The sequence below is a fragment of the Pollachius pollachius genome, assembly GCF_949987615.1.
Source record: "Pollachius pollachius genome assembly, chromosome: 2".
In the NCBI taxonomy this organism is placed as follows: domain Eukaryota; kingdom Metazoa; phylum Chordata; class Actinopteri; order Gadiformes; family Gadidae; genus Pollachius; species Pollachius pollachius.
The window spans coordinates 41,460,990-41,481,511 of record NC_136935.1 but is presented as its reverse complement, the minus strand read 5'-3'; the positions used below and the strand labels follow the sequence as shown (position 1 = coordinate 41,481,511).

The 20,522-nt window shown below is 42.2% G+C and overlaps 3 protein-coding genes across 4 annotated transcripts; all 3 read left to right on the top strand.

Annotated features, from left to right (window-relative positions):
• Nucleotides 1-36: 36 nt before the first annotated feature.
• Nucleotides 37-2,718, top strand: sart1 (spliceosome associated factor 1, recruiter of U4/U6.U5 tri-snRNP). The gene has a single exon (XM_079730779.1). It carries the CDS (start codon nt 312-314, stop codon nt 2,604-2,606), a length of 2,295 nt encoding a protein of 764 aa, XP_079586905.1. The 5' UTR covers nt 37-311; the 3' UTR covers nt 2,607-2,718.
• Nucleotides 2,719-3,319: 601 nt separating this feature from the next.
• Nucleotides 3,320-15,259, top strand: LOC307070921 (oxysterol-binding protein 1-like). Of its 2 annotated transcripts, XM_079729685.1 has the most exons (16): nt 3,320-3,392; nt 4,162-4,332; nt 4,675-4,883; nt 4,967-5,129; nt 5,599-5,710; nt 5,983-6,181; nt 6,954-7,071; nt 7,188-7,248; nt 7,566-7,733; nt 8,246-8,491; nt 8,822-8,942; nt 9,136-9,239; nt 9,540-9,635; nt 10,078-10,262; nt 10,609-10,868; nt 13,143-15,259. In XM_079729685.1, the coding sequence occupies exons 2-16, from the start codon at nt 4,199-4,201 to the stop codon at nt 13,286-13,288; spliced, it is 2,322 nt and encodes a 773-aa protein (XP_079585811.1). In that variant the 5' UTR covers nt 3,320-3,392; nt 4,162-4,198; the 3' UTR covers nt 13,289-15,259. The 2 variants fall into 2 exon arrangements, with proteins under 2 accessions (XP_079585811.1, XP_079585810.1); XM_079729684.1 differs by lacking the exon at nt 13,143-15,259 and having other exon boundaries at nt 10,609-11,787.
• A 428-nt stretch (nt 15,260-15,687) lies between these two features.
• On the top strand, nt 15,688-19,972 carry casp3a (caspase 3, apoptosis-related cysteine peptidase a). The gene is made up of 6 exons (XM_079730710.1): nt 15,688-15,924; nt 16,227-16,366; nt 16,742-16,870; nt 17,333-17,508; nt 18,162-18,276; nt 18,853-19,972. The coding sequence occupies exons 1-6, from the start codon at nt 15,863-15,865 to the stop codon at nt 19,080-19,082; spliced, it is 852 nt and encodes a 283-aa protein (XP_079586836.1). The 5' UTR covers nt 15,688-15,862; the 3' UTR covers nt 19,083-19,972.
• Nucleotides 19,973-20,522: the final 550 nt, after the last annotated feature.

Below are 20,522 nucleotides of genomic sequence, written 5' to 3'. Positions count from 1 at the left end.
AAGTGTTTTTCGAGATGAAGCGGGGTCATACGTTATCGTCTCTAATGCGTTCATGTTAATCGAAACACAACGCCGTATTCGGGAGCATACGCATTAATCAAGGACAAAGAAGACGGATACGTTTTTTCTGACGGTTTGTGAGCTTGTATCGTTACTATAACAAACCACAACAGACATTTAAAAGTGTGACTGTCTCCGCCGGTTGATATTGTGAAGTACACTGCAGCTAGCTACGTAGCACGCCAAGTTGGACCACAACATATTTTTTGGGGAAATCCTCTAACGAATAGGACTTATCTGTAAGAAAAGCCATGGGGTCTTCCAAAAAACACAAGGAGAAGAGTCGGGATAAGGACACCGAGGACCGACGTCGCGAACACAAGAAACATCGCCACAAGGAGAGAGAAAGGGATGCGGAACGCGATGCAGGTCGAGACAAGGAGAAGAGGAAGCGCTCCAGATCCAGGGAAAGACCTGGTCGGGAAGGCCGAGGCAAGGGGGAAAAAAGCGGAGAGCCCCGTGTCAAGAAAGAAAAGTTGGAGGAGAGTTCAGTAATTGAGCCACAGTCTGCAAGCGGTGACGCGTCCCTCAGCATTCAGGATACAAACAAGCTCAGAGCCAAACTTGGCCTAAAACCTCTGGAGATGAACGAAAACAAAAAGGAGCTTGGCACAAAAGAAGAACCGCTCGTCGCAGAGACTATCAATCCAATCCATATTAAAAAACAGAAAGAAATGAGAGAGAAACTTGCAGCATTGAAAGAAAAACGCATTCGCAATCAAAAGCTGGGCAAGGTTAAGACCTTGGCAGAGGATGATTGGTTAGATGACACCACTGCCTGGGTTGAGAAAAACCGCAAAGCAGAAAAAGAAAAAGAACTAGCTGCGAAGCGAGCCCAGCTCCTGGAGGAAATGGACCAGGAGTTTGGTGTGAGCAGTCTGGTAGAAGAAGAATTTGGACAAAAGAAAAGAGATGCATATTCATCCCGGGATCTCAAAGGCCTGAAAGTACAGCACAAGATTGACTCGTTTGGTGAGGGCCAGACCGTCATCCTCACACTAGAAGACAAAGGTGTGCTGGAAGAAAAGGAAGATGTGTTGGTCAATGTGAATATGATAGACAAAGAGAGGGCTGACAAAAATGTGGAGCTATTGAAGAAAAAGCCAGATTACAAGCCGTACGAAGAAGATGAGAGCATAGACGACATGGCCACACTGAAGGCCCGCACCGTTCTGGCCAAATACGATGAAGAGATTGATGGGGAGAAGAAAAAGAGTTTCCGGCTGAGCACAGGTGGCGTGGCTGAAGGGGTACGGGAGCGAGAGCTCCAGGCTATTAGAGAGACCCTACGTAACCAGGCCCAGTCTCTGGAAATGCCCTCTCTCTCCATTGCCTCAGAGTACTACACACCCCAGGAAATGGTGGGCTTTAAGAAAACCAAGCGGCGTGTGAAAAAGATCAGGAAGAAGGTTCTGGATGAGCCGCTGGATGACACGCGCAACACCGACTTCGGCTCAAGAGTACGTGGCCGTGGCCGCAAGCAGGCAGAGGAGCTCCCGGAGATGCCCAAAGACAGCGAACCTGTTTCTACGCTGGTTACGGTGATTCCCCAAATGTCTGATGACATCCGCATGGCGGAGATGGAGATGAGCGACGAGGAGGACTTCACGCCTCCTGACTCTGCTGTGATCGAGGAGGACGAGGCAGAACAGGAACTGCAGAAACAACTGGAGAAGCAAAGAAAGCTGAGACAAAAGCAGCTTCTCAAGGACTCTGGTGAGAAGGTGGCACAGCAGATGAAACTGCTCGAAAGGGGGGCTGATGAGGACGATCCAGAAAAGGGAAGCAACATCACATTCAATGCCACCTCAGAGTTTTGCAGAACTCTGGGCGACATTCCCACGTATGGCCTTTCAGGCAACCGAGAGGACCAAGAAGATATTATGGACTTTGAGCATGAGGCAGAGAGAGAGGACGGAGGAGAGATGGATTCCGACATGGATGAAAACATTGGTTGGAGCACAGTCAACCTGGACGAGGAGCAAAAGCAGCCCGATTTCACCACAGCCTCGAGCACAATTTTGGATGAAGAGCCAATCGTCAGTTCTGGCCTCGCAGCTGCGTTACTGCTTTGTAAAAACAAAGGCTTGTTGGACACTCAAATGCAGAAAATAGCTCGTGTCAAAACTGGAAAGGCAGGAGCCCTGCCCAACGACAACTACTGCATCGAAGACAAGATGACAATTGATGACAAGTACAGCCGAAGAGAAGAGTACAGAGGCTTCGCACAAGATTTCAAAGAGAAGGATCTCTACAGACCTGATGTCAAGATCGAGTATGTGGATGAGTCTGGGCGCAAGCTCACACCAAAAGAAGCATTCAGGCAGCTTTCCCATCGTTTCCATGGAAAGGGGTCTGGCAAGATGAAGACTGAGAGAAGGATGAAGAAACTTGAGGAGGAGGCCTTGCTTAAGAAGATGAGCAGCAGTGACACTCCACTTGGGACTGTGGCTCTGCTTCAAGAAAAACAGAAATCCCAGAAAACTCCATACATTGTCCTTAGTGGGAGTGGTAAAAGTATGAATGCAAACACCATTACAAAGTAGGCTAAGAGTGTATGCTACTTATCTAAAGAAACGTGAGACGATATTTTAAGTAGAATTCTGTTAAAACGTTCAGTTGTAACAAGTACATTTATGTTGTTGAAATGGTCAAATAAAATCATTTAATCAAAGAATGTGGTTTTTTTTACCTTGAGAGTCATGTGAATAATAGCTTTTCCATTACACATGTATCTTATTGCCAAATAAGTGGTTACTATGCACATGGTTAAAACATAGCATCAATTTTATGTACTTTAAATGATTTTGGTGTTTCAAGTATCGAAATTAATTACCTTTCTTAAATGGTAGGTTAATATATTTTGATAGACTAGAATAAAAAAAACAAACTTCATCGGGACGTGACCACCAGAAAAATTTAAGCCGGTTGTAAAAACAAATATCAGTCAATAAAACTAGTAGCGGCCTTCGAATAGGTTGCCAAAAGACTTCATTCCATTGTATGATAAAATGTAGATCAGGAAAAAATAAATGGCTTAATAATTGAACTGAAATGTTTGTTAAAAACAAGTTTTAAAGTTAATTGATATGTATACAATCCAAATAAGGTATACATTAGTGCCAACGTGCATTAAATTATTTAGATAACGACAATACAATTTAGGTTTTTAGGGATATCTCAAATGTACCCTTGTCATGTTATTTAAAGGTTTGCTCTATAACGGAACTAACTGCTGCGGCTAGCTGTTGCAGTACACTTTATGTGGAAGGTACTAAGCTAACATTAGCATCAGCTGAAAATAAGATCGCGTTTAATGGCCGAGCTCTAAGGTAACTATATTGAATGCAAATGGTATGGGCTGTGGCAAGACCCCACAAATTGTGCAGTGAAACTGAACCGTTCATATTGTGATGCTTTAGTCTAACTTTACGTCAAGCTATCTTTAATGGCTAATGCTTATGTTGGTAACCTACAACAAGCTAACGGGAAACTCATAGTATTTGTAATCTACTGTTTACTTCCCAACTCATGACACCGGTTAATCGTTATCTATACGGATTGTGTCTTTTATGCCATGCCGGTGACTTGGATAGCCTGAGGTTTCAGCACACGATTGGTATATATTTTCTAGAGTCCGTTAAACAGATTATCTAGTAGTAGCCAGTGTCCCTAAAGTTGCTGTGTTCACAACCAGGCCATGTAAGCTAGGCTCCCAAATAGCATTATAAACAGAAGCCGAGACATACAGCAATTTACATTATTGTGATCAGACCAAACTTTGATTACTTATCAGTAACGTTACGCTGTCACTGATCAGTAACGTTATCATTACTCATACAACACGACCCGCACAATAAAATAATAATATAACATCAACGATGTATGTTGTAGAATTGTACAACCACTCGTTTTACACGAATGTTTACTTTGATTTATAATATGACTATAAGTCTAGTATAAACTGCTATAGATCCTATTATCGTTATCGTACTAAACATACATCGCCGCTGACTAACAATCGGCACAATCTGTAGACCTTTAGGTCAGTACAACTTCCTGATAACTGGTGAAAAATATGATCGCTTTTAATCTCAACAGGGCGGAGGACCTCAAAGTAACGCCAAGAGGTTTAGAGATGTCGGAACCTAAATCACCTACCCCTACCCCTGGAGACACGTACAAGGGTTGGCTCTTCAAATGGACCAACTACATAAAAGGTTACCAGCGGAGGTGGTTTGTTTTGAGTAATGGCCTTCTGTCTTATTACAGGTTAGTTAAACACCCACTTAAACATCTCTTCTTTCGCAGATATACCTATTCTACTCTTAAAAATATGACCAAAAAAATGTGTGGACTTGAAGAAATTATAAAACGTATTTACAGTATTTATTATATAGTAACATCGAACTCTGAAGACCAGTACCAATTTACCTCATTATAGTCATATAATCATTTAAGTTAAGCTTTATAATGCATTTGTTTCGCTAAATAGATGTTGTTGATACATGCTTTACTTTTGACCGTTTTTGTTAATGATTCTGATTTAATAGAATAAGATATTGAATTTTATAATTTAAAAGGTCCATTATTAACAATTCCAACTGTCCACAGAACCCAGGCAGAGATGGGCCACACATGTAGAGGGACCATCAACTTGGCCACGGCCAACATTGCTGTGGAGGACTCCTGTAACTTTGTCATTTCCAATGGCGGGGCCCAGACCTACCACCTGAAAGCCAGCTCGGAGGTCGAGCGACAGCGCTGGATCACTGCGCTGGAGCTGGCCAAAGCAAAAGCAGTCCACATGCAGGCCGAGTCCGGTGAGATTGAGGGGAAACCATTGAATAATCACTTGTACATAAGGCTCATTATGAAGGATTATGCTCATGCTTTTTTTCCACAGACGACTCTGGCGACGAAGGTCCCACATCGCCGCCTACCTCCGCACCAAGCGGAAGCAGTCGAAATATGGAGGTCCAGGCGACTCTTCGCACACTGGGCTGTAAGGTGGAGGATCTCTGCACCTGCAATGACCTCATCACCAAGCATGGCACTGCTCTGCAAAGGTCAGTGAGCCCTCACTCTGTCTTCCATATCTGTATGGCTGATTGGTAGCATTTTCCCAAAGTCACCCCATGTTTTTCCACCGATTGAAGGCTACAAGGATATATAAATGTGGATCTTCATGGCTCCTGTCTCATTTTCTGTGTGCATTTTCTGTGTGCTTCTTTCTTTCTTCTGTTTTATTCTCTTGCCGTACCTGCCAGTGAACACCCAGAGTACAACTGTGAGGAGTTCTCTCTCCTGATTGGATAAAGGGAGAAAGGGAATAAAAATACAAATAATTATTATTACTGAAGAGCGGAGAAACTGGGAGACCCATTTTATTAACCAAAAATCGATATAAGTGATGGCTGTCGGAATATAGAGCTTGAACACAAATAAATAAGGCTTAAAGCACCTTTTTTTTAAAAAAAGCTCAAACTGCATGGTCGTTGATGCGTTTGCTGCTCTTGGTCTCCTTCTCTGCCCCAGGTCCTTGTCAGAGCTGGAAGGGCTCAGCATACAGGGGACCATAGGCGACAAAATCAAACAGGTGACGGAGAGAGCCACGCTGTTCCGCATCACCTCCAACGCTATGATCAACGTGAGTTACTCTTCAGTGCAATGAAACTCGCGGTGGATGCATTCCCCCATCCAACTGTATTTCATTTTGTTTTGCATATGCCTTTGGTCCTATTTAGTTTTATTTACTATTGATACCACAGCAACATTCAGCGATTAAGGTGCTGGGAGGGGTTAAGGATAGCTTGCTCAAGGATACCTACAGGTTAGGCTGCAAACATTTGGGATTTAACCTGGTAACTTTCTTTTAGGAGTCTAATGAAACACCCATACCATACCCCTACCCCCTCGCAGGCGTGTAGAGACTTCCTCGGCCTGGCCCAGACCCACAGCAAGCGCTGGCAGAAAGCCCTGCAGGCGGAGCGGGACCAGAGAGTACGTCTGGAGGAAACCCTGGAGCAGCTGGCTAAGCAGCACAACCACCTAGAGAGGGCCTTCAGAGGGGCCACAGTGCTGCCCTCTTCGCTCAGCAACTCAGCCATGGACAACAAGGGTAGAGCTCTCATCATATGCACCTCTAGCTGTATCGCTGTATTGTTATTACTTTTTTCAGAATAACTCTGACAAACCTCATCAACTCGTACATTTTGGCTCAATGTACTTTTGGCCTACAAATGAACTCACTGAAATATGTTTGGACCTATTAGAGAAAAAAGGCTATAGATTAAGGCTCTGTCCACACGGGCAAAAACAATCTTTTCTCCTCCGTTTTCCTTGGCTGCGTTTCAGGAATATCTCCGTAAAGACGGACTCATTGCGAAAACGCATCAAACTGTAGAAACGCTGTAGCACATATTCAAGGCCTCTGTGTGGCGCTGGTTCACCACCAAAATGCATACAGTCGAGCAGGAGGAACCAGTTGTTAAACCTTTTAGATTGAGCCGAAAATACTTTTTAATGTATTTACCAAGTGGCTGTATTTAAAGCTAAAAACGAATTTGTGTAACTTCGCCCAGCTGGTGGGAAGGTGATGACGTCATCGTTTGCGTATCAGGCGTCCACACGAATCCTAACACGAAAACACATAGGGCCTTTTTTATCTTATCCACCCTGGGACATGGTTTCAAAAAAGTGTGTTTTCAGGCAACGAAAATGCCGGATCCGTCTGGACCGTCAGCCCAAATGCACAAGACTTCTGCGTTTTCACAAAAAAATAGTTTCCGTGTGGACAGGGCCTAAAACTACTAACGGCAATTGCTCTGTAATAAGGGGTTGAACAGGTGTTTTGCACACGTTCATCCAGCTGTTCTCTCTCTGGTCCTCAGGGTCTAGTGACTCAGGAAAGGGGGATGCCAGTGATGAGGATGACGAGAACGAGTTCTTTGATGCCATGGAAGACCCTTCAGCCTTTATCACTGTCCCCGCCGACCCTAAATACCATAGGTCAGAACCTCTCCGTCTGTTGTTGTCTGCAGGGTTGGTGAATGCCCAATCCTTTGTTTCCCTTGAATGAATTTGGATTTATTTCCTTAAATGGTTTGGCTTTGTCGTCTTGACAGGAGGTCTGGCAGCAACGCTAGTGGGATAAGTTGCAGTGACCTTGGAATGGACGATCAGTCGGTGAGTGGATACTAAAACAATGCTTTTGCATGTGTCTGTTCGGTGGGATTACTTGTATTAAACTGTTCCATGGCATAACATCAGCTTGGCTATTTGAAGGATTGAACTGCATTATCCAGAAAACTGCTGTAAAAAAGCTAAATATTAGATGAAGTGAATGAATTCACATTGGTTCGATTATATAACCCATCGAGAAAACAAAAAGGCCTGCCATTACCCTATGCATTTATCCCTTCTTGTTGTTCCTTATAAATAGTGTCTATACTATTATGATGGCACAACCATCTCACCACATACATCCTTCTTTCTTCTGCTAGTTTGATGAACAGTCTCTGACATCCAATCCCGAGTCTCCCCAATCTCTGGAGTTGGAGCCAGTCAGACAGAGGCGGACCCGTGTTCCAGACAAGCCCAATTACTCCCTCAACCTATGGAGCATTATGAAGAACTGCATTGGCAAAGAGCTGTCAAAGATACCCATGCCCGTAAGCCACGTATTTTCATGTGTTTACATTCCTGCTAGCATTTAATAGACAATGCATCAAACCAGTTATTATTTACTGATTTAATTCATTTAGCAGAAACTTTACATTATTTTAGAAACCTGTCATTAATAAGCATGTAGGGGTTAGGCTTAATGAGCAAGAATCCCTTCAGATAGGTGTTCTTATCCACTTTCGCTTGTCCGTTCATGTACCGATTTTGGTCCGAAGTAGATCGGGTAAAGGTGTTTACTTCCATTTTAAGAGTCCTGTTGAGGTCTTATTGGTTTCTTTATCCGATAATGATAATGCATGTATACACAGTGACACTCTGAACATTTGGATTGGAACCATGAATATGTCCTGAGTCATCCGATCTATTTTGCAAAGGAGATGCCTCACCTTAATTAAACTTCTTAAATAAATAACGGCTCAGTAAAACAAATACAATCAACCACGACACGGCACCAAAAGATGCATTTTATTTTGTGTTTGTTTTGTTTATTAATCTCTAGGTCAACTTCAACGAGCCTTTGTCCATGCTTCAACGCCTCTCAGAGGACCTGGAGTACTACGAGCTCCTCGACAAAGCGGCCAAATGCCAGAGCTCCCTGGAGCAGCTGTGCTACGTGGCGGCCTTCACTGTCTCCTCGTACTCCACCACGGTGCACCGCACGGGGAAGCCCTTCAACCCCCTGCTGGGGGAGACGTACGAGCTAGACCGACTCAAGGAGTGCGGCTACCGCTCCCTGTGTGAACAGGTGAGCTTTGGGTTCTGTCTGGTGGAACTGTTTGTTATGATACTGTCAAATGTTTCCCCTCTTTGGGAAAAATGTGTATTGATGTTTCATTGTTTCGTGAGTGTCATTATCATGTCAGTTAATTCAAAAATCCACATTCACGCACGCAAATGATCAGAACTTAGTTTATGGGTTAGGTTGTTTGACTCCCGTCCGAAAGGTTCCGGGTGCCGTCTCCATATAGAGCTCTCTCTAAAATAGCTTAAATCCTCCTCCGTTGGTCCTCCAATAGTAGTATTATTTGGTAGGGTTTAAATACGCACTCCTCTTTCTTGCCTCTGTCCCTCACAGGTGAGCCACCACCCCCCTGCCGCAGCCCACCATGCTGTCTCAGATCGGGGCTGGACCCTCAGACAGGAGATCTCGCTGGCCAGCAAGTTCAGAGGGAAATACCTCTCCATCATGCCTTTGGGTGAGTGAGCGAGGATCGCTTGTAGCATTAAGTTATAGGTGCTCTCCTTCTCCGTCCGGGCCAAGGAAGTCATTCTCCTGCCCCAGAACCCCCACAAACATTGGACATGCATTCTGGGCCACGTTCTTGTTGTGAGATCATACCTCGTTGGTGGACCGTAAGGTTAAAATAATTTAACTCTCTAAATCCACAGGGTCCATCCAGTGCTTATTTGAGAAGAGTAATAACCATTACTCTTGGAAGAAGGTTACCACTACAGTGCATAACATCATCGTGGGGAAACTGTGGATTGACCAGGTTGGTAGTGTTTGGAATAAGTTTCTCATGGACGAGGGAAGGAAGGAAATGGATTATAATTGTGGTGGATGAGAATGATGAGATGATTAATCAACAATTAGACACTTTGATTAGATTGTTTAATTTGTAATATAATTTCATACATTATTTACTTTATTTAAAAAAAAGTGTGTGCTTTTCATCAAATGTAAGTGTGATGCTCATCCATCATAATACAATTCATTGCAAACCTCAGTAGTAAGTAATGTGTAGATATGCTGAAGCTAGAAATACATTGCTGTCTCTGTCCTTTTGGGTCAGTCTGGAGAGATTGACGTGGTGAACCACCAGACAGGGGATCGCTGCCACCTCAAGTTTGCCCCCTACAGCTACTTCTCCAGAGATGTGGCCAGAAAGGTACTCTATTCACACTGCTGTGTCCTGTTGCTTTATAGAAATATTCTACTGAATACATTTTAATTTACTGCCCAACAGTATAAAGGGTGCTATAATATGTGGTTAAAACTCTCGATTCACCTGGAAAGATTTCTCTCTATGGTTTATATTCCAATCTATATTATCAATCCAATTTCCCAACTAGGTCAATGAATGCAAAAACATTGGAGTTCATTTTTCGAAGCAGCAACACATAATTGTTCTTGTGGTGGGAGCATAGGCTTTTTTATGCCTTTCCTTTTATGTTTAACTCAAGTAATATGTAATTAACCCAACTAGTTTACATACATATTGCTACACACATATTGACAAATGTGCCTCTGTAATATTCCTAAATATTGAATTTGCCTGGAGTTCATCATGATAAAGTCAACCTAAGAGCTACTGTTCTATCCACTGGCAGGTCACGGGTGTGGTGACCGACAAGGACGGTAAGGCCCACTTCGTTCTGTCCGGGACGTGGGACGAGAAGATGGAGTTCTCCAGAGTGATGCAGAGCAGCAAAGGAGAGAACGGCGCGGAGGGCAAACAGAGGACCGTTTACCAGACGCTGAAGTCCAAAGAGATCTGGAAGAAGAACCCTCTGCCGTGGGTTTGGTCCTCCTCGTCGACTGTGCCTTCATATTGTGTTGAAATGGATATTACATATTGCATATTGGCCGATGTGATAAGCTACCACAGTCCGTAACCATCACTGATGGTAACGGTCACACATTTTCTTTGCCATCACACATTTTCCATTTCTCAAACACACTATTTTCAGAGCGTCTTTTTTTTTTCTATTTTATACTTCAACAAGCATCCTGCTGAGAAAGCAGTATGACTTAACCAAAATTTTCGATTTCCTATGAATCACAACTACTCGGTCGAACTACTAAAAAAAAAGAAAAAAGCAATACATTAATGCTCAATAAATCTCCTTCCCCTCCCCCAGGGAGGGAGCGGACACCATGTACTACTTCTCCTGCCTGGCGCTGACCCTGAACGAGCCGGAGGAGGGCGTGGCGCCCACCGACAGCCGGCAGCGGCCCGACCAGCGGCTGATGGAGGCGGGCCGGTGGGACGAGGCCAACGCCGAGAAGCAGCGGCTGGAGGAGAAGCAGCGCACGGTCCGCCGCGAGAGGGCGGCCGCCGTGGTCGCCGGCCCCCCCGAAGAGGGGGAGGGTGAGGCTGAGGCTGGGGCTGAGACTGAGGGTGAGGGAGAGACACAGACACACACGCACACACACACGATACACACACACACACACACACACACACACACACACGCACACGCACACGCACACGATACACACACACACACACACACACACACACATTGTACTGTAAAGCGCTGTGAGTGGAATAATCGTTTCTCCTTCTTTTGTTTTGAGTACTTGCATGAGTAGCTTTTTGTCGGTTCACCGTATGCAAAGTCTGCCCTTTCATTCTTCAGTGAACGCTTCCATGTGTCTGTTTCCCATGTCTGTCTCTGTCGGTCTTCTCCCTTAAGCTGTCAGTGAGGATGGCGAAACTAACCCAGCTTTGAAATGCAAGTATCCAGTATCCATCCCCCCAACTCGTCTCGTTCCTCTAGCTATTCTAGTCTTGCAACAAACAAATCAAGCACACATCTGCTTGTGGCAGGTGCTAAATGCTCTTTCATCTTCTTGTTGTCCTTCCATCCGTTTGTTTTCCATATAGCCGATACAGATGAAACTGGCACGGAAGCAAGTGAGAATTCAAACGAAAGCAAGTATCCCTTCAGTAGAAAATACTGTTGTGCAGTTGGTTTTCCTGCTTTTTTTTTTGCATCCGTTTTTTGTTTTTGTTGATGTGTGCTGCTGTTAGCCTTGATTTGACCCAAACAGAATGCATCTCGTGTGATCCAAGATTGCATTGGGTTGGCAAAAGCACGTTTAAGGTTCTAAATCATTCATCTTTTAACTTTAACAATTTGTTTCCTCCAACTTTGTTGCCATATATTTTAGGGAGCTTTCTTTTCTGCAATAATTATTCGCTTATTTCACATGTACAGCAAACCCAGAGGATTCTCCGCCTAACACGCCTCTTGCATGCAAGTACCATCTCATGATTCCCCACTTTTGTCTTAAATGTTCCTTCTGTCAATGTCTCGTTTTTTTCTATATCAAATCACTCACGGTCCTTTTTGTGTCCATTTGTACCAAACATGCCTTCCAAACTATTCTTTCTGACAGCTTATCAAGGACCACACCCATCCTATCTATGCAAGTATTCCTCTCTTGACATAGATAACATTCTAACGCCTGTCAGTTTATTTCAGTGCACAGCTGGGAAAAAGATTGTGTTCACTCAGAAAGATTCCTGTGTGTTATTTAAAATCTGAACCGGTTTGAGTTACTGCCACTGTTTGAACAGGGAATGATTTTGTGTCTCGAGGTACAATGCAGTCTGAAAGGACATTTCAACATAGTAAAACTGCTTACATGCTCACTGTTCCATTTATATCATGTCAGCTACCAGCTGAACATCAAATATATTTGGCATCACACACACACACACAGACACACACACACACACACACACACACACACACACACACACACACACACACACATGCGCGCACACACACACGTATGTCTTATTAGACATAATTATTATACAAAGACATGTAGATAGATGGATAGATATCTCAAACATCTCGGATATAATCAACTCTGCATTATTATAGCATATAGGTTTTATTTATTTATTATACATGCATATTTATTTTGCATACATATTTACATACAATTTCAGCTTCAACACATGGTGTAGAAGCTGAAACTTTTAGAGGTCTGTCATTAGCATGGTGTTACCAGCCATTTTTTTCATCGTTCCCTCCATTCTGAAAACCGTCTCCATATTGTTGTTCTTCTGTAGCCGAAGGCTTGGAAGATCCCTATGGTGCGCCCCTCAAATGCAAGTAACATCAGACCATCCCATTACCTCTCCAATCCTCTGTTCTCTAGGAGCAGTCCAAGTAGTCATAGAATTTAGAGTTAACATAGTGTTTATATCTATAATCTGTCATGTCTGCCTGATGCTAGAATCATACATGAGCCCATACCAAGGTTAGCAGGCTCAACATTTCCAAACAGATGCCGAGCTTGTTGATACTTTAACACCGATCCAATCAAATTCCAAAGAATAAAATCACATTACAGCAGCACAACGGTGGATGGCCATAAACCAGTTTGTATGATCCCAAAACCAGTTGGCCTTTCTGTAACACTAGGAGTTTGGACTCTGTAATGGCTTTAAAAGTGACTTATAACACTAAACCGTATTCTATACATTCTATACCTTCCCTGACATCCATTTACCCAGATCCCTGGTAGCTAATAAGTTATATCCGGCTCCTTTCCTCTGATTCTCCAGCTCCAATCCTGCTAAGATCTTCACCTGGAGAAAGAGGAGAATGGATCCCAATTAATTTGTTGTCCTTTTTGGCTTTTTCCACCCCAGGTGCCCAGCACATCGATAACTATGAAGCACTTTGGTTCAAGAAGATAGACGACCCCGTCTCGGGAGAGAGCTTGCACGTCTACAAAGGAGGCTACTGGGACGCCAAGGAAGAAGGATCCTGGGACATGTGTCCTGACATCTTCTGATGGAGGAAGCTATCCAGCCCTCTACTCCCTGCTGTGGAGCGGATACAGATACAGTACACACACTAGAGGAGAGAGTCAAAGAGGATTAACCAGATGATATGTACAGGGTCCTTCTGAGTAAAGCACAATTACTTCCATTTTCATTTTCTAAAGCCCTGGTTTGGGAGAATGGGGAAGTGAGAGGGTAGAATAGATTCTAATGACCACACAGGAAAAGTTCTAGGTTGAAAAGTTGAATACTGCCGTGTGAAAATAAACAATGGCCTCCATACCTTTTTTTAATTATAAATGTACACACTTGTTCTAGATCAACAACCCATCTGTAATTGTTTACAGTTTTTCAAAATATAAAGAAACTACCCTCTGAGTTTAACATAGCAATGGGGGAAATCACCTACATGAGATAACAACCACCTAGATATTAGACTTAGAGTAGGGACATCCTCTTCCTCTGCAAAACAAGACTCACTGTGGCAGTTAAGGCCCCGAAGTACATCAAACAAAATCTAAATCTGCGTGTTCACATGCTCTGCTGTCGATCACGCGGATTTCAGCAAGGTGCAATATATTCATGGTGGGTTTGACTAATGCGCGTATCACGGTGAGACGCAATCATTCAAGTGTCATTGTCGACCAGTTGCAGGCAGTGGTGTTTGTCAGGGGCTTGTGGGGAAAATGTTGACTATTTGAGTACCCTGCACATGCCGATTACGAATTTGTTTGAAGTATATCAAAGCCTTAACACTTTTTTGCACAACTATGTTTTTGACCTGCATCTCTCTTGACTGTACACAAATTGCAATCATGGCTCAGTCTGTTTGTAGTTGAACCGATAGCATTATCCTATAAGTCTCTGAGGGAAAATTTATACGTTCATGTAGACGTGTATGTGTGTTTTCAGCAGGGTAAATATTAGATTTAAAATATATTTGTTTTAAATCTTCTATACTTATTTTCCTTTCAGTTTACATTTCACATGTCCTTTCTGAAACCTAATATTTATTTATAGAAGAAAATCCAGATTGTTATTATATTCCATCCTAGTGATGTATACATCTGAATGGAAATAATTTGTGTGGAGTGACTGTGTGTGAGCATTGAATAGTTTTAACCGTGTGCTCCTTGTTTTCAATCATGTTTGATCGGTGGTTGAAAAGCTGTTTTATATTAAAAGTGTACTTAAACACAAATTTTTGAAAAAGAAGTTATAGATACCAAAATGTTGCTGTGTATGTGTGTGTGTGTGTGTGTGTGTGTGTGTGTGTGTGCGTGCGCGTGTGTGTGAATTAACCACTAGCTGGGCTAGATCTTTATAATGAAAGATTGTCTACATTAGTATAGTTGTGTGTCCCTTTCTGTAAAGTATACAAACTTTCTGTTGAACACAATCGAACAATTAGTTGTATTCAATGTCCTACTCGTGTTTTTCCTTTTAATTTTCTATATAAATGATCTTGTGTAGCCGTTTATTAGTCTTGCCGGGAATTTGTGTCTTTGTTTTTTTTTTACTTTACCTTTACAGTCTTGCTCCGCTATCAATTTGTCTATTCTGTATGCAACATCTGTTTTGCTTCCCTACATTTCTTTGTCCTATTTTATGTCCAAACTCAAAAATATGAAGTATCTTTATAATCAGGTTTGTATTTGGCATTTTATTTCAGCAAATCACATACATTGTTTATGTTGAATTGATTGTATTGCACAATCGTTGTAGAATATACACTAAACAACATAAGGAACACACTGCGTGGGCTAAAATGGCCATATACAACAACTGAATGGAATTAACCCAAAATATTTTATAATTTGGATCTTGTAAAATGGCTGTTTATTTCCTAACCTACCGTTTGTAGGAACAATGTTCATGCAATGTCTATAGTAAAGGATGCATATAGTAATAAGTGTTTTGTGAAGTGTTTTATATAACTGCCTGTTTAAATGATTTCCCTGAGATTGGGTCACACACATTAAAATGCAGTGCATTATCTTTTGTTCATGATGAGAACTTCTATGATGCAGCTTTTGTGATTTCATCGCACGAGATGTCTCTTTCATTATTCTCGTGACAGAAACACTCAGTGAACACATGGATAGTACAGAACATTACATGCAATGAAGCAAATAACCAGTGTCGCTGGACAGGTTTTACGACTATAAATACGTAACAGCACAGGCACTATAATAGTTAGTTGTAGTGGGATGACTAGGTACACCACCTACACCAAATGAAGATAAAGTTGGTAGCAGAACGGTAACAATTGTTTTTAGGGCGCTTCATACAGTCTGCACGGTATGCACTTGACATTTGGCCACGTGACTCGAGAATACCACTGCCACTCTCGCGTGACTGCGAGATAACGGCGTGCAGGGGAGAGAGACAGATCAGAGCGAGCTGCCTGCAACGAGCACAGCATCGTTTGTTTACGTCGGGGCGTTCACAACAAAGACCAACCAGGAAGGCGAACACACGGGCAGCCGTCTTAACACACAAGTCTACAGTTCGTTTCCTATCTTTCGAGTCCGGTCGTTTCTTATCTTTCAAATCAATAAGCATTTTTTTAGTCCGAAAGAAACATGTCTGCAAACGGCAAAGGAGGAGTAGATTGCCCAGACGCGAAGAAGTGCGGGGAACAAGAGTAAGAGAGTATTATCATACGGTTCTTTGTTATTATTTGTTGTATCCTGAAAGTATTTTCCTAAAGCTACTTTAAGAAATATAGTGATGATGTCGTTTTCGAAGAGTCCATAGTTGAACCATTTTAATATTTAATGGGCTACCTGGGAAACTGTGGCGTGCTGTATTGTATGATATAAAACCGCTGTTTTGTATGATACAGCACAACATCAACTTATAGATTCGACATTTGTACAACCGCTCTTCTGCTTTTGTTCAAAAAATAATGTTTCTGCATTTGTATTTCGGACTACCTTTGTTCAGCTTACAGGCGCCTTCGGTCACGCCGGGATCCATGGATGTTGACTCGAAGCCGAACGCCCAAAGCTTCAGATACAGTCTCAACTACCCCTGCATTGGCCGCTGTATCATCATCAACAACAAGAACTTCGACAGAAGAACTGGTATTCATCTAGCCTCACTGTTTGGACAGGACGTGTTTTTTTCCAACTGTTTGCAGCTGACGTGTCTTTTTGCACTTGCGTAATTTATCAAAAAACGGAACCCACAGTATAGGCATAGCCTATAAACAAACCATATACAGTAATATGCATCAGTATCATAATGACTAGTATTTTCTTTCTTGTATTTAAACTTTAAGATCGGGGCAAATATATACAAATTACATAAATTGTCTTTGTATTGATGTGGCCCTTAAGCTTAAATGTGCTAGGTTTGAACTGTGCAGTATTTACAGTATGCAGTATTTATTAACATCTTAAACATTTTTGTTCTATTGTATTGTGAAATAATCTTTTCTGTTCTTTCTGTATCTAAAGGCATGAATCAACGTAATGGTACAGACATGGATGCAGGCAATGCAATGCAGGTGTTTAAAAAGTTGGGCTACAAAGTAAAGGTGTACAATGACCAGAGCATTGACCAGATCCAACAGGTTTTAAGATCTGGTAAGTAAGTGTTGTGCAGTCACACGGTTGGAAAAAAAGCACAATCACCAACTGCAAAGTCTCTCTATTGTCTAAATGTATACACTTGTTTACAACTGAATGTTAATGTATCTATTACTCTTCTTGCATATATTGTTGATTGTATCAGTTTTATGCTTTTCATATTATTATGTTTTCTTTTTTATATTGCTACTCATGGTTATTTTTAAATCTATAATGCAAGTACACATTGCATATGTACTGCTCATTTTGGGCCGAAAAGTGTAGCGGCTACGGTCTAGGGTTTGTGCTCCCAGCAGGTACAAAGGTACAAAGGTCCGCAGCCTACCTGTAATAATCCTTGAGCAAGGTGCCTTAACCCCCGTAACTGCCTCCTAATGACCGGTTTCTGATATAAGTAAGTTGCTGTTTGGAGGCTCTTTTTGGAAAGCGTCTAACATAATAAACCCATTCGTCTTTCAGTGGCGGGTGACGACCACAGTGACTTTGCGTCCTTTATCTGTGTCTTGTTGAGCCACGGCGACGACGGCGTGTTCTTCGGCACAGACGGCCCCCTGGAACTCAGGAGCCTCACCTCCCTCTTCCGGGGCGACCAATGCAGGTCCCTGGTGGGGAAACCCAAACTTTTCTTCATTCAGGTATGGCAATGTTGTCTTCTCTATTCCTCTGTCTTGAGGTCCAGTCTATGCAGTAGGTCCTACATACATTGTAATGGATTACTTGTAAAGTAATGAAACCCGGGAATATTAAATTTGAAGCTAGTTTATTGTTCTTCCAACAAGGCCAGGCGTTAATAACTTGAGGGCGTGTCCTAGACTTTGAATTAACATGGTTGCAGCGGATTGGTCAGGCCTGTAGAGACAGAGAGCTCGAGTCTCACTCATTACGCACACTATCACATTCAATCATGACATAACCCCCATAGATAAAGTGAATGTAGAAGAAATCTATAAAAAAAAAATGTAAATACATTTGAATGATGAAATGTACTGACAGAGAGAATCATTTTCACAATAAGTGGGGTCGTATGATAAGACAGCTGCTGTTAACACAGTTAACATTTTACTTTTTTGATCGTCTTTAATGGTTTTGAAATGCTTCCAAACTTAAGATGTTTTTTTTACTGGACAATGTGTGTCATGGTTAAATATGGTCTAGAATTTGCCCTTTCTACTAAACCTTTTTCCATAGAAGATCTTTAAAAAATTCAAGGTTTACCCTACTCAGTTTTGTATATAAGACGTGTACAACATGTTATCTCATTGTGTTATTGTACTCCTGTTGCGGGCAGGCCTGCCGAGGGACAGAACTGGATGGGGGGATTGAAACGGACAGCGGACCAGATTACAGCACAACAAAGATCCCTGTGGAGGCCGACTTCCTCTATGCGTACTCCACAGCCCCAGGTAGGGTCCTGGTATGGTTGGGTCTAGTCTAGTGGCCGGGGTGTTCACCTTCCAGCTAAAGGTTACTTGGTTTGATACCCATGTCAACAGACTATATGTAGGCATCCTTGAGCAGGATGCATAACCCCTACTGATTGATTATATGTATCTGAATTACCTAATAATAATAATACCTCTTACTTCTTATCCCTGAAATTACTATAATTCAATGCATCCAGATTTTGATAGGCAGCCTGTATTTGGGTTTTAGGGTGCAGACAATGAGGCAAAACCCACTTACCAAAGACTGGCTCATAAACACCTTTTAGCTAAAGGTATTTATGCGCTGTGTGACATTTGTAATTCAATCAAAACATAAGGTCACTTTTGAAAAAATTGACCTTTTAATGGTTGTCTATATTGTAATTAAGTGGTTACATGCACTTATCTGGGAAGTTGAATGCTTACAGAGCACTACGTCTTTGCTGACTTGAGAATATTGTTGGCAGGTTGTAAGAAGCAGTAGGATTTGCAAACTGCCCTTGTATCCCTTTGTTTCAAACCTCAACACTCATTCCGCTATGCATGCTTCTACAGGTTACTATTCGTGGAGAAATACTACAAGCGGCTCCTGGTTTATACAGTCACTGTGTGAGATGGTCGCAAAATACGCAAAGGAGTTGGAGCTGCAACACATCCTGACACGAGTGAACCACAAAGTGGCGGTAGAGTTCGTGTCTGCCACCAACGACCCGGGCTTTGATGCTAAAAAACAAATTCCCTGCATTGTGTCGATGCTGACCAAGGAGATGTATTTTACCCCCTGATGTTGTTATTAAGAACATAATGTTCTGAACACATTTCGTGTTTATGTGATGGTGAAATGATATAGGATACGTTTACTACTTTTGAGGTTTTCTTGTACATTTGACTGAAATTATGTTTGTAAAGTAGTGCTCAAAACGATGGTTGCTATTTGGGAGGCATAGGCCTAACGTTACCTGTTTCAACATGTATCTTCCCAAAGAACTCCTCATAGCAATGTACATATGTTTTGGGAATATACTGCTGTGGCTGTTGAATACTTTTCATACTACTTTTGTCACACCTTTTCACTTTTCTACACAAAAAACATTTTTTTTTTTAGGCTACTTTGCTATTATTTGACAGTCAAAGCTATTCGGAAGCCTGTTGTGAAGGCTACCGAAATGTGAACAATCAGCCAGACTTCGTTAAGATACACCCTCGTCAAAATGGCCGATGAAGCAGGCCTGGCTGTCTGTGATCTTCTTCATGCATGCTCTCTATATAGTCATCGTGTTGTATTGTACTTCACTGCACAGAATCAGCAGGAGTTTCCCATATATTTCTGCCTAGCCAGTAGATAATCATGTAGGCTTACGTTGCAATGTACGAAGTTGAATATTTTCAGGGGACCATGTGATGGGTTTTTTGATTGGTCCTTCCCTGGACATGGTACTGACTTAAAACCACTTTGCCTACCTGATGGTGCTGTTTGCTCTTGCCATTCAGGGGTATTGTCTGCAGCAATATGGTCGTCCACATGTAGGATTTTATCTTGCAATGCATGTATTGGGTTATAGGTTGGTTGTATGCAATGCAGAGTCATTTGTACATGTAATATCCAACTGTATTGGTGTATTTATAATTGCTCAGGTTTCTCATGCTGTTCAAATAATTGTCCCAGCTTAGAATAAAGTGAGACAATTTTATGGATTGGTGTTTTTATGTATAGCCTACATCAGCTTCATATGCATAACTTGCATTTGGTTTGAGTATCCCAGACAGTAAGATGCCTGCTTTCACTGAGAAAGGACTCGCAAAGACAAAATACTTTTCAGCCACAAAATGTTAGTGTTACACACTCAAGCTTTAAAGATAGATAATAATTTTCGACTTTATTTGGTTGTTTCTAGAATTTTAGCAATTAATTACGCCTACATGTGTAAACAAATTCATAAATATCGTTGCACACTGGATTTGCTGACATAGTATCGCTAGTTATGGGCTGTCCACTTCCCTGACTTCCGTTTTCATCCATAATGATTTTTCCCAGACTGATTTATATTGACGTATTCTGCTGTAGGCCTCCAACGGTCGCGCTCGCGCCATTTCCGCACTTTGCGCAGGTTGCCTCCAGTCCGTGGCTACCTGGTGTGATGAACGTGTTCACGGGCAAGGATGAGGTCATCCCTTGGAGCGGCAACCCATCAATCCGTCTACTTTTCTCTTTGAGGGGCCGAAAC

Excerpts from the sequence above, each read along its gene's own strand:
- sart1 (XM_079730779.1), top strand. The coding sequence starts at position 312 with ATGGGGTCTTCCAAAAAACACAAGGAGAAGAGTCGGGATAAGGACACC.
- LOC307070921 (XM_079729684.1), top strand. The coding sequence starts at position 4,199 with ATGTCGGAACCTAAATCACCTACCCCTACCCCTGGAGACACGTACAAG. Across the intron at positions 5,711-5,982 it reads CCTCCAACGCTATGATCAAC|GCGTGTAGAGACTTCCTCGG; the intron begins GTGAGTTACTCT and ends ACCCCCTCGCAG. Across the intron at positions 8,943-9,135 it reads CCTCTCCATCATGCCTTTGG|GGTCCATCCAGTGCTTATTT; the intron begins GTGAGTGAGCGA and ends CTAAATCCACAG.
- casp3a (XM_079730710.1), top strand. The coding sequence starts at position 15,863 with ATGTCTGCAAACGGCAAAGGAGGAGTAGATTGCCCAGACGCGAAGAAG. Across the intron at positions 15,925-16,226 it reads AAGAAGTGCGGGGAACAAGA|CTTACAGGCGCCTTCGGTCA; the intron begins GTAAGAGAGTAT and ends ACCTTTGTTCAG. Across the intron at positions 16,367-16,741 it reads GAACTTCGACAGAAGAACTG|GCATGAATCAACGTAATGGT; the intron begins GTATTCATCTAG and ends CTGTATCTAAAG.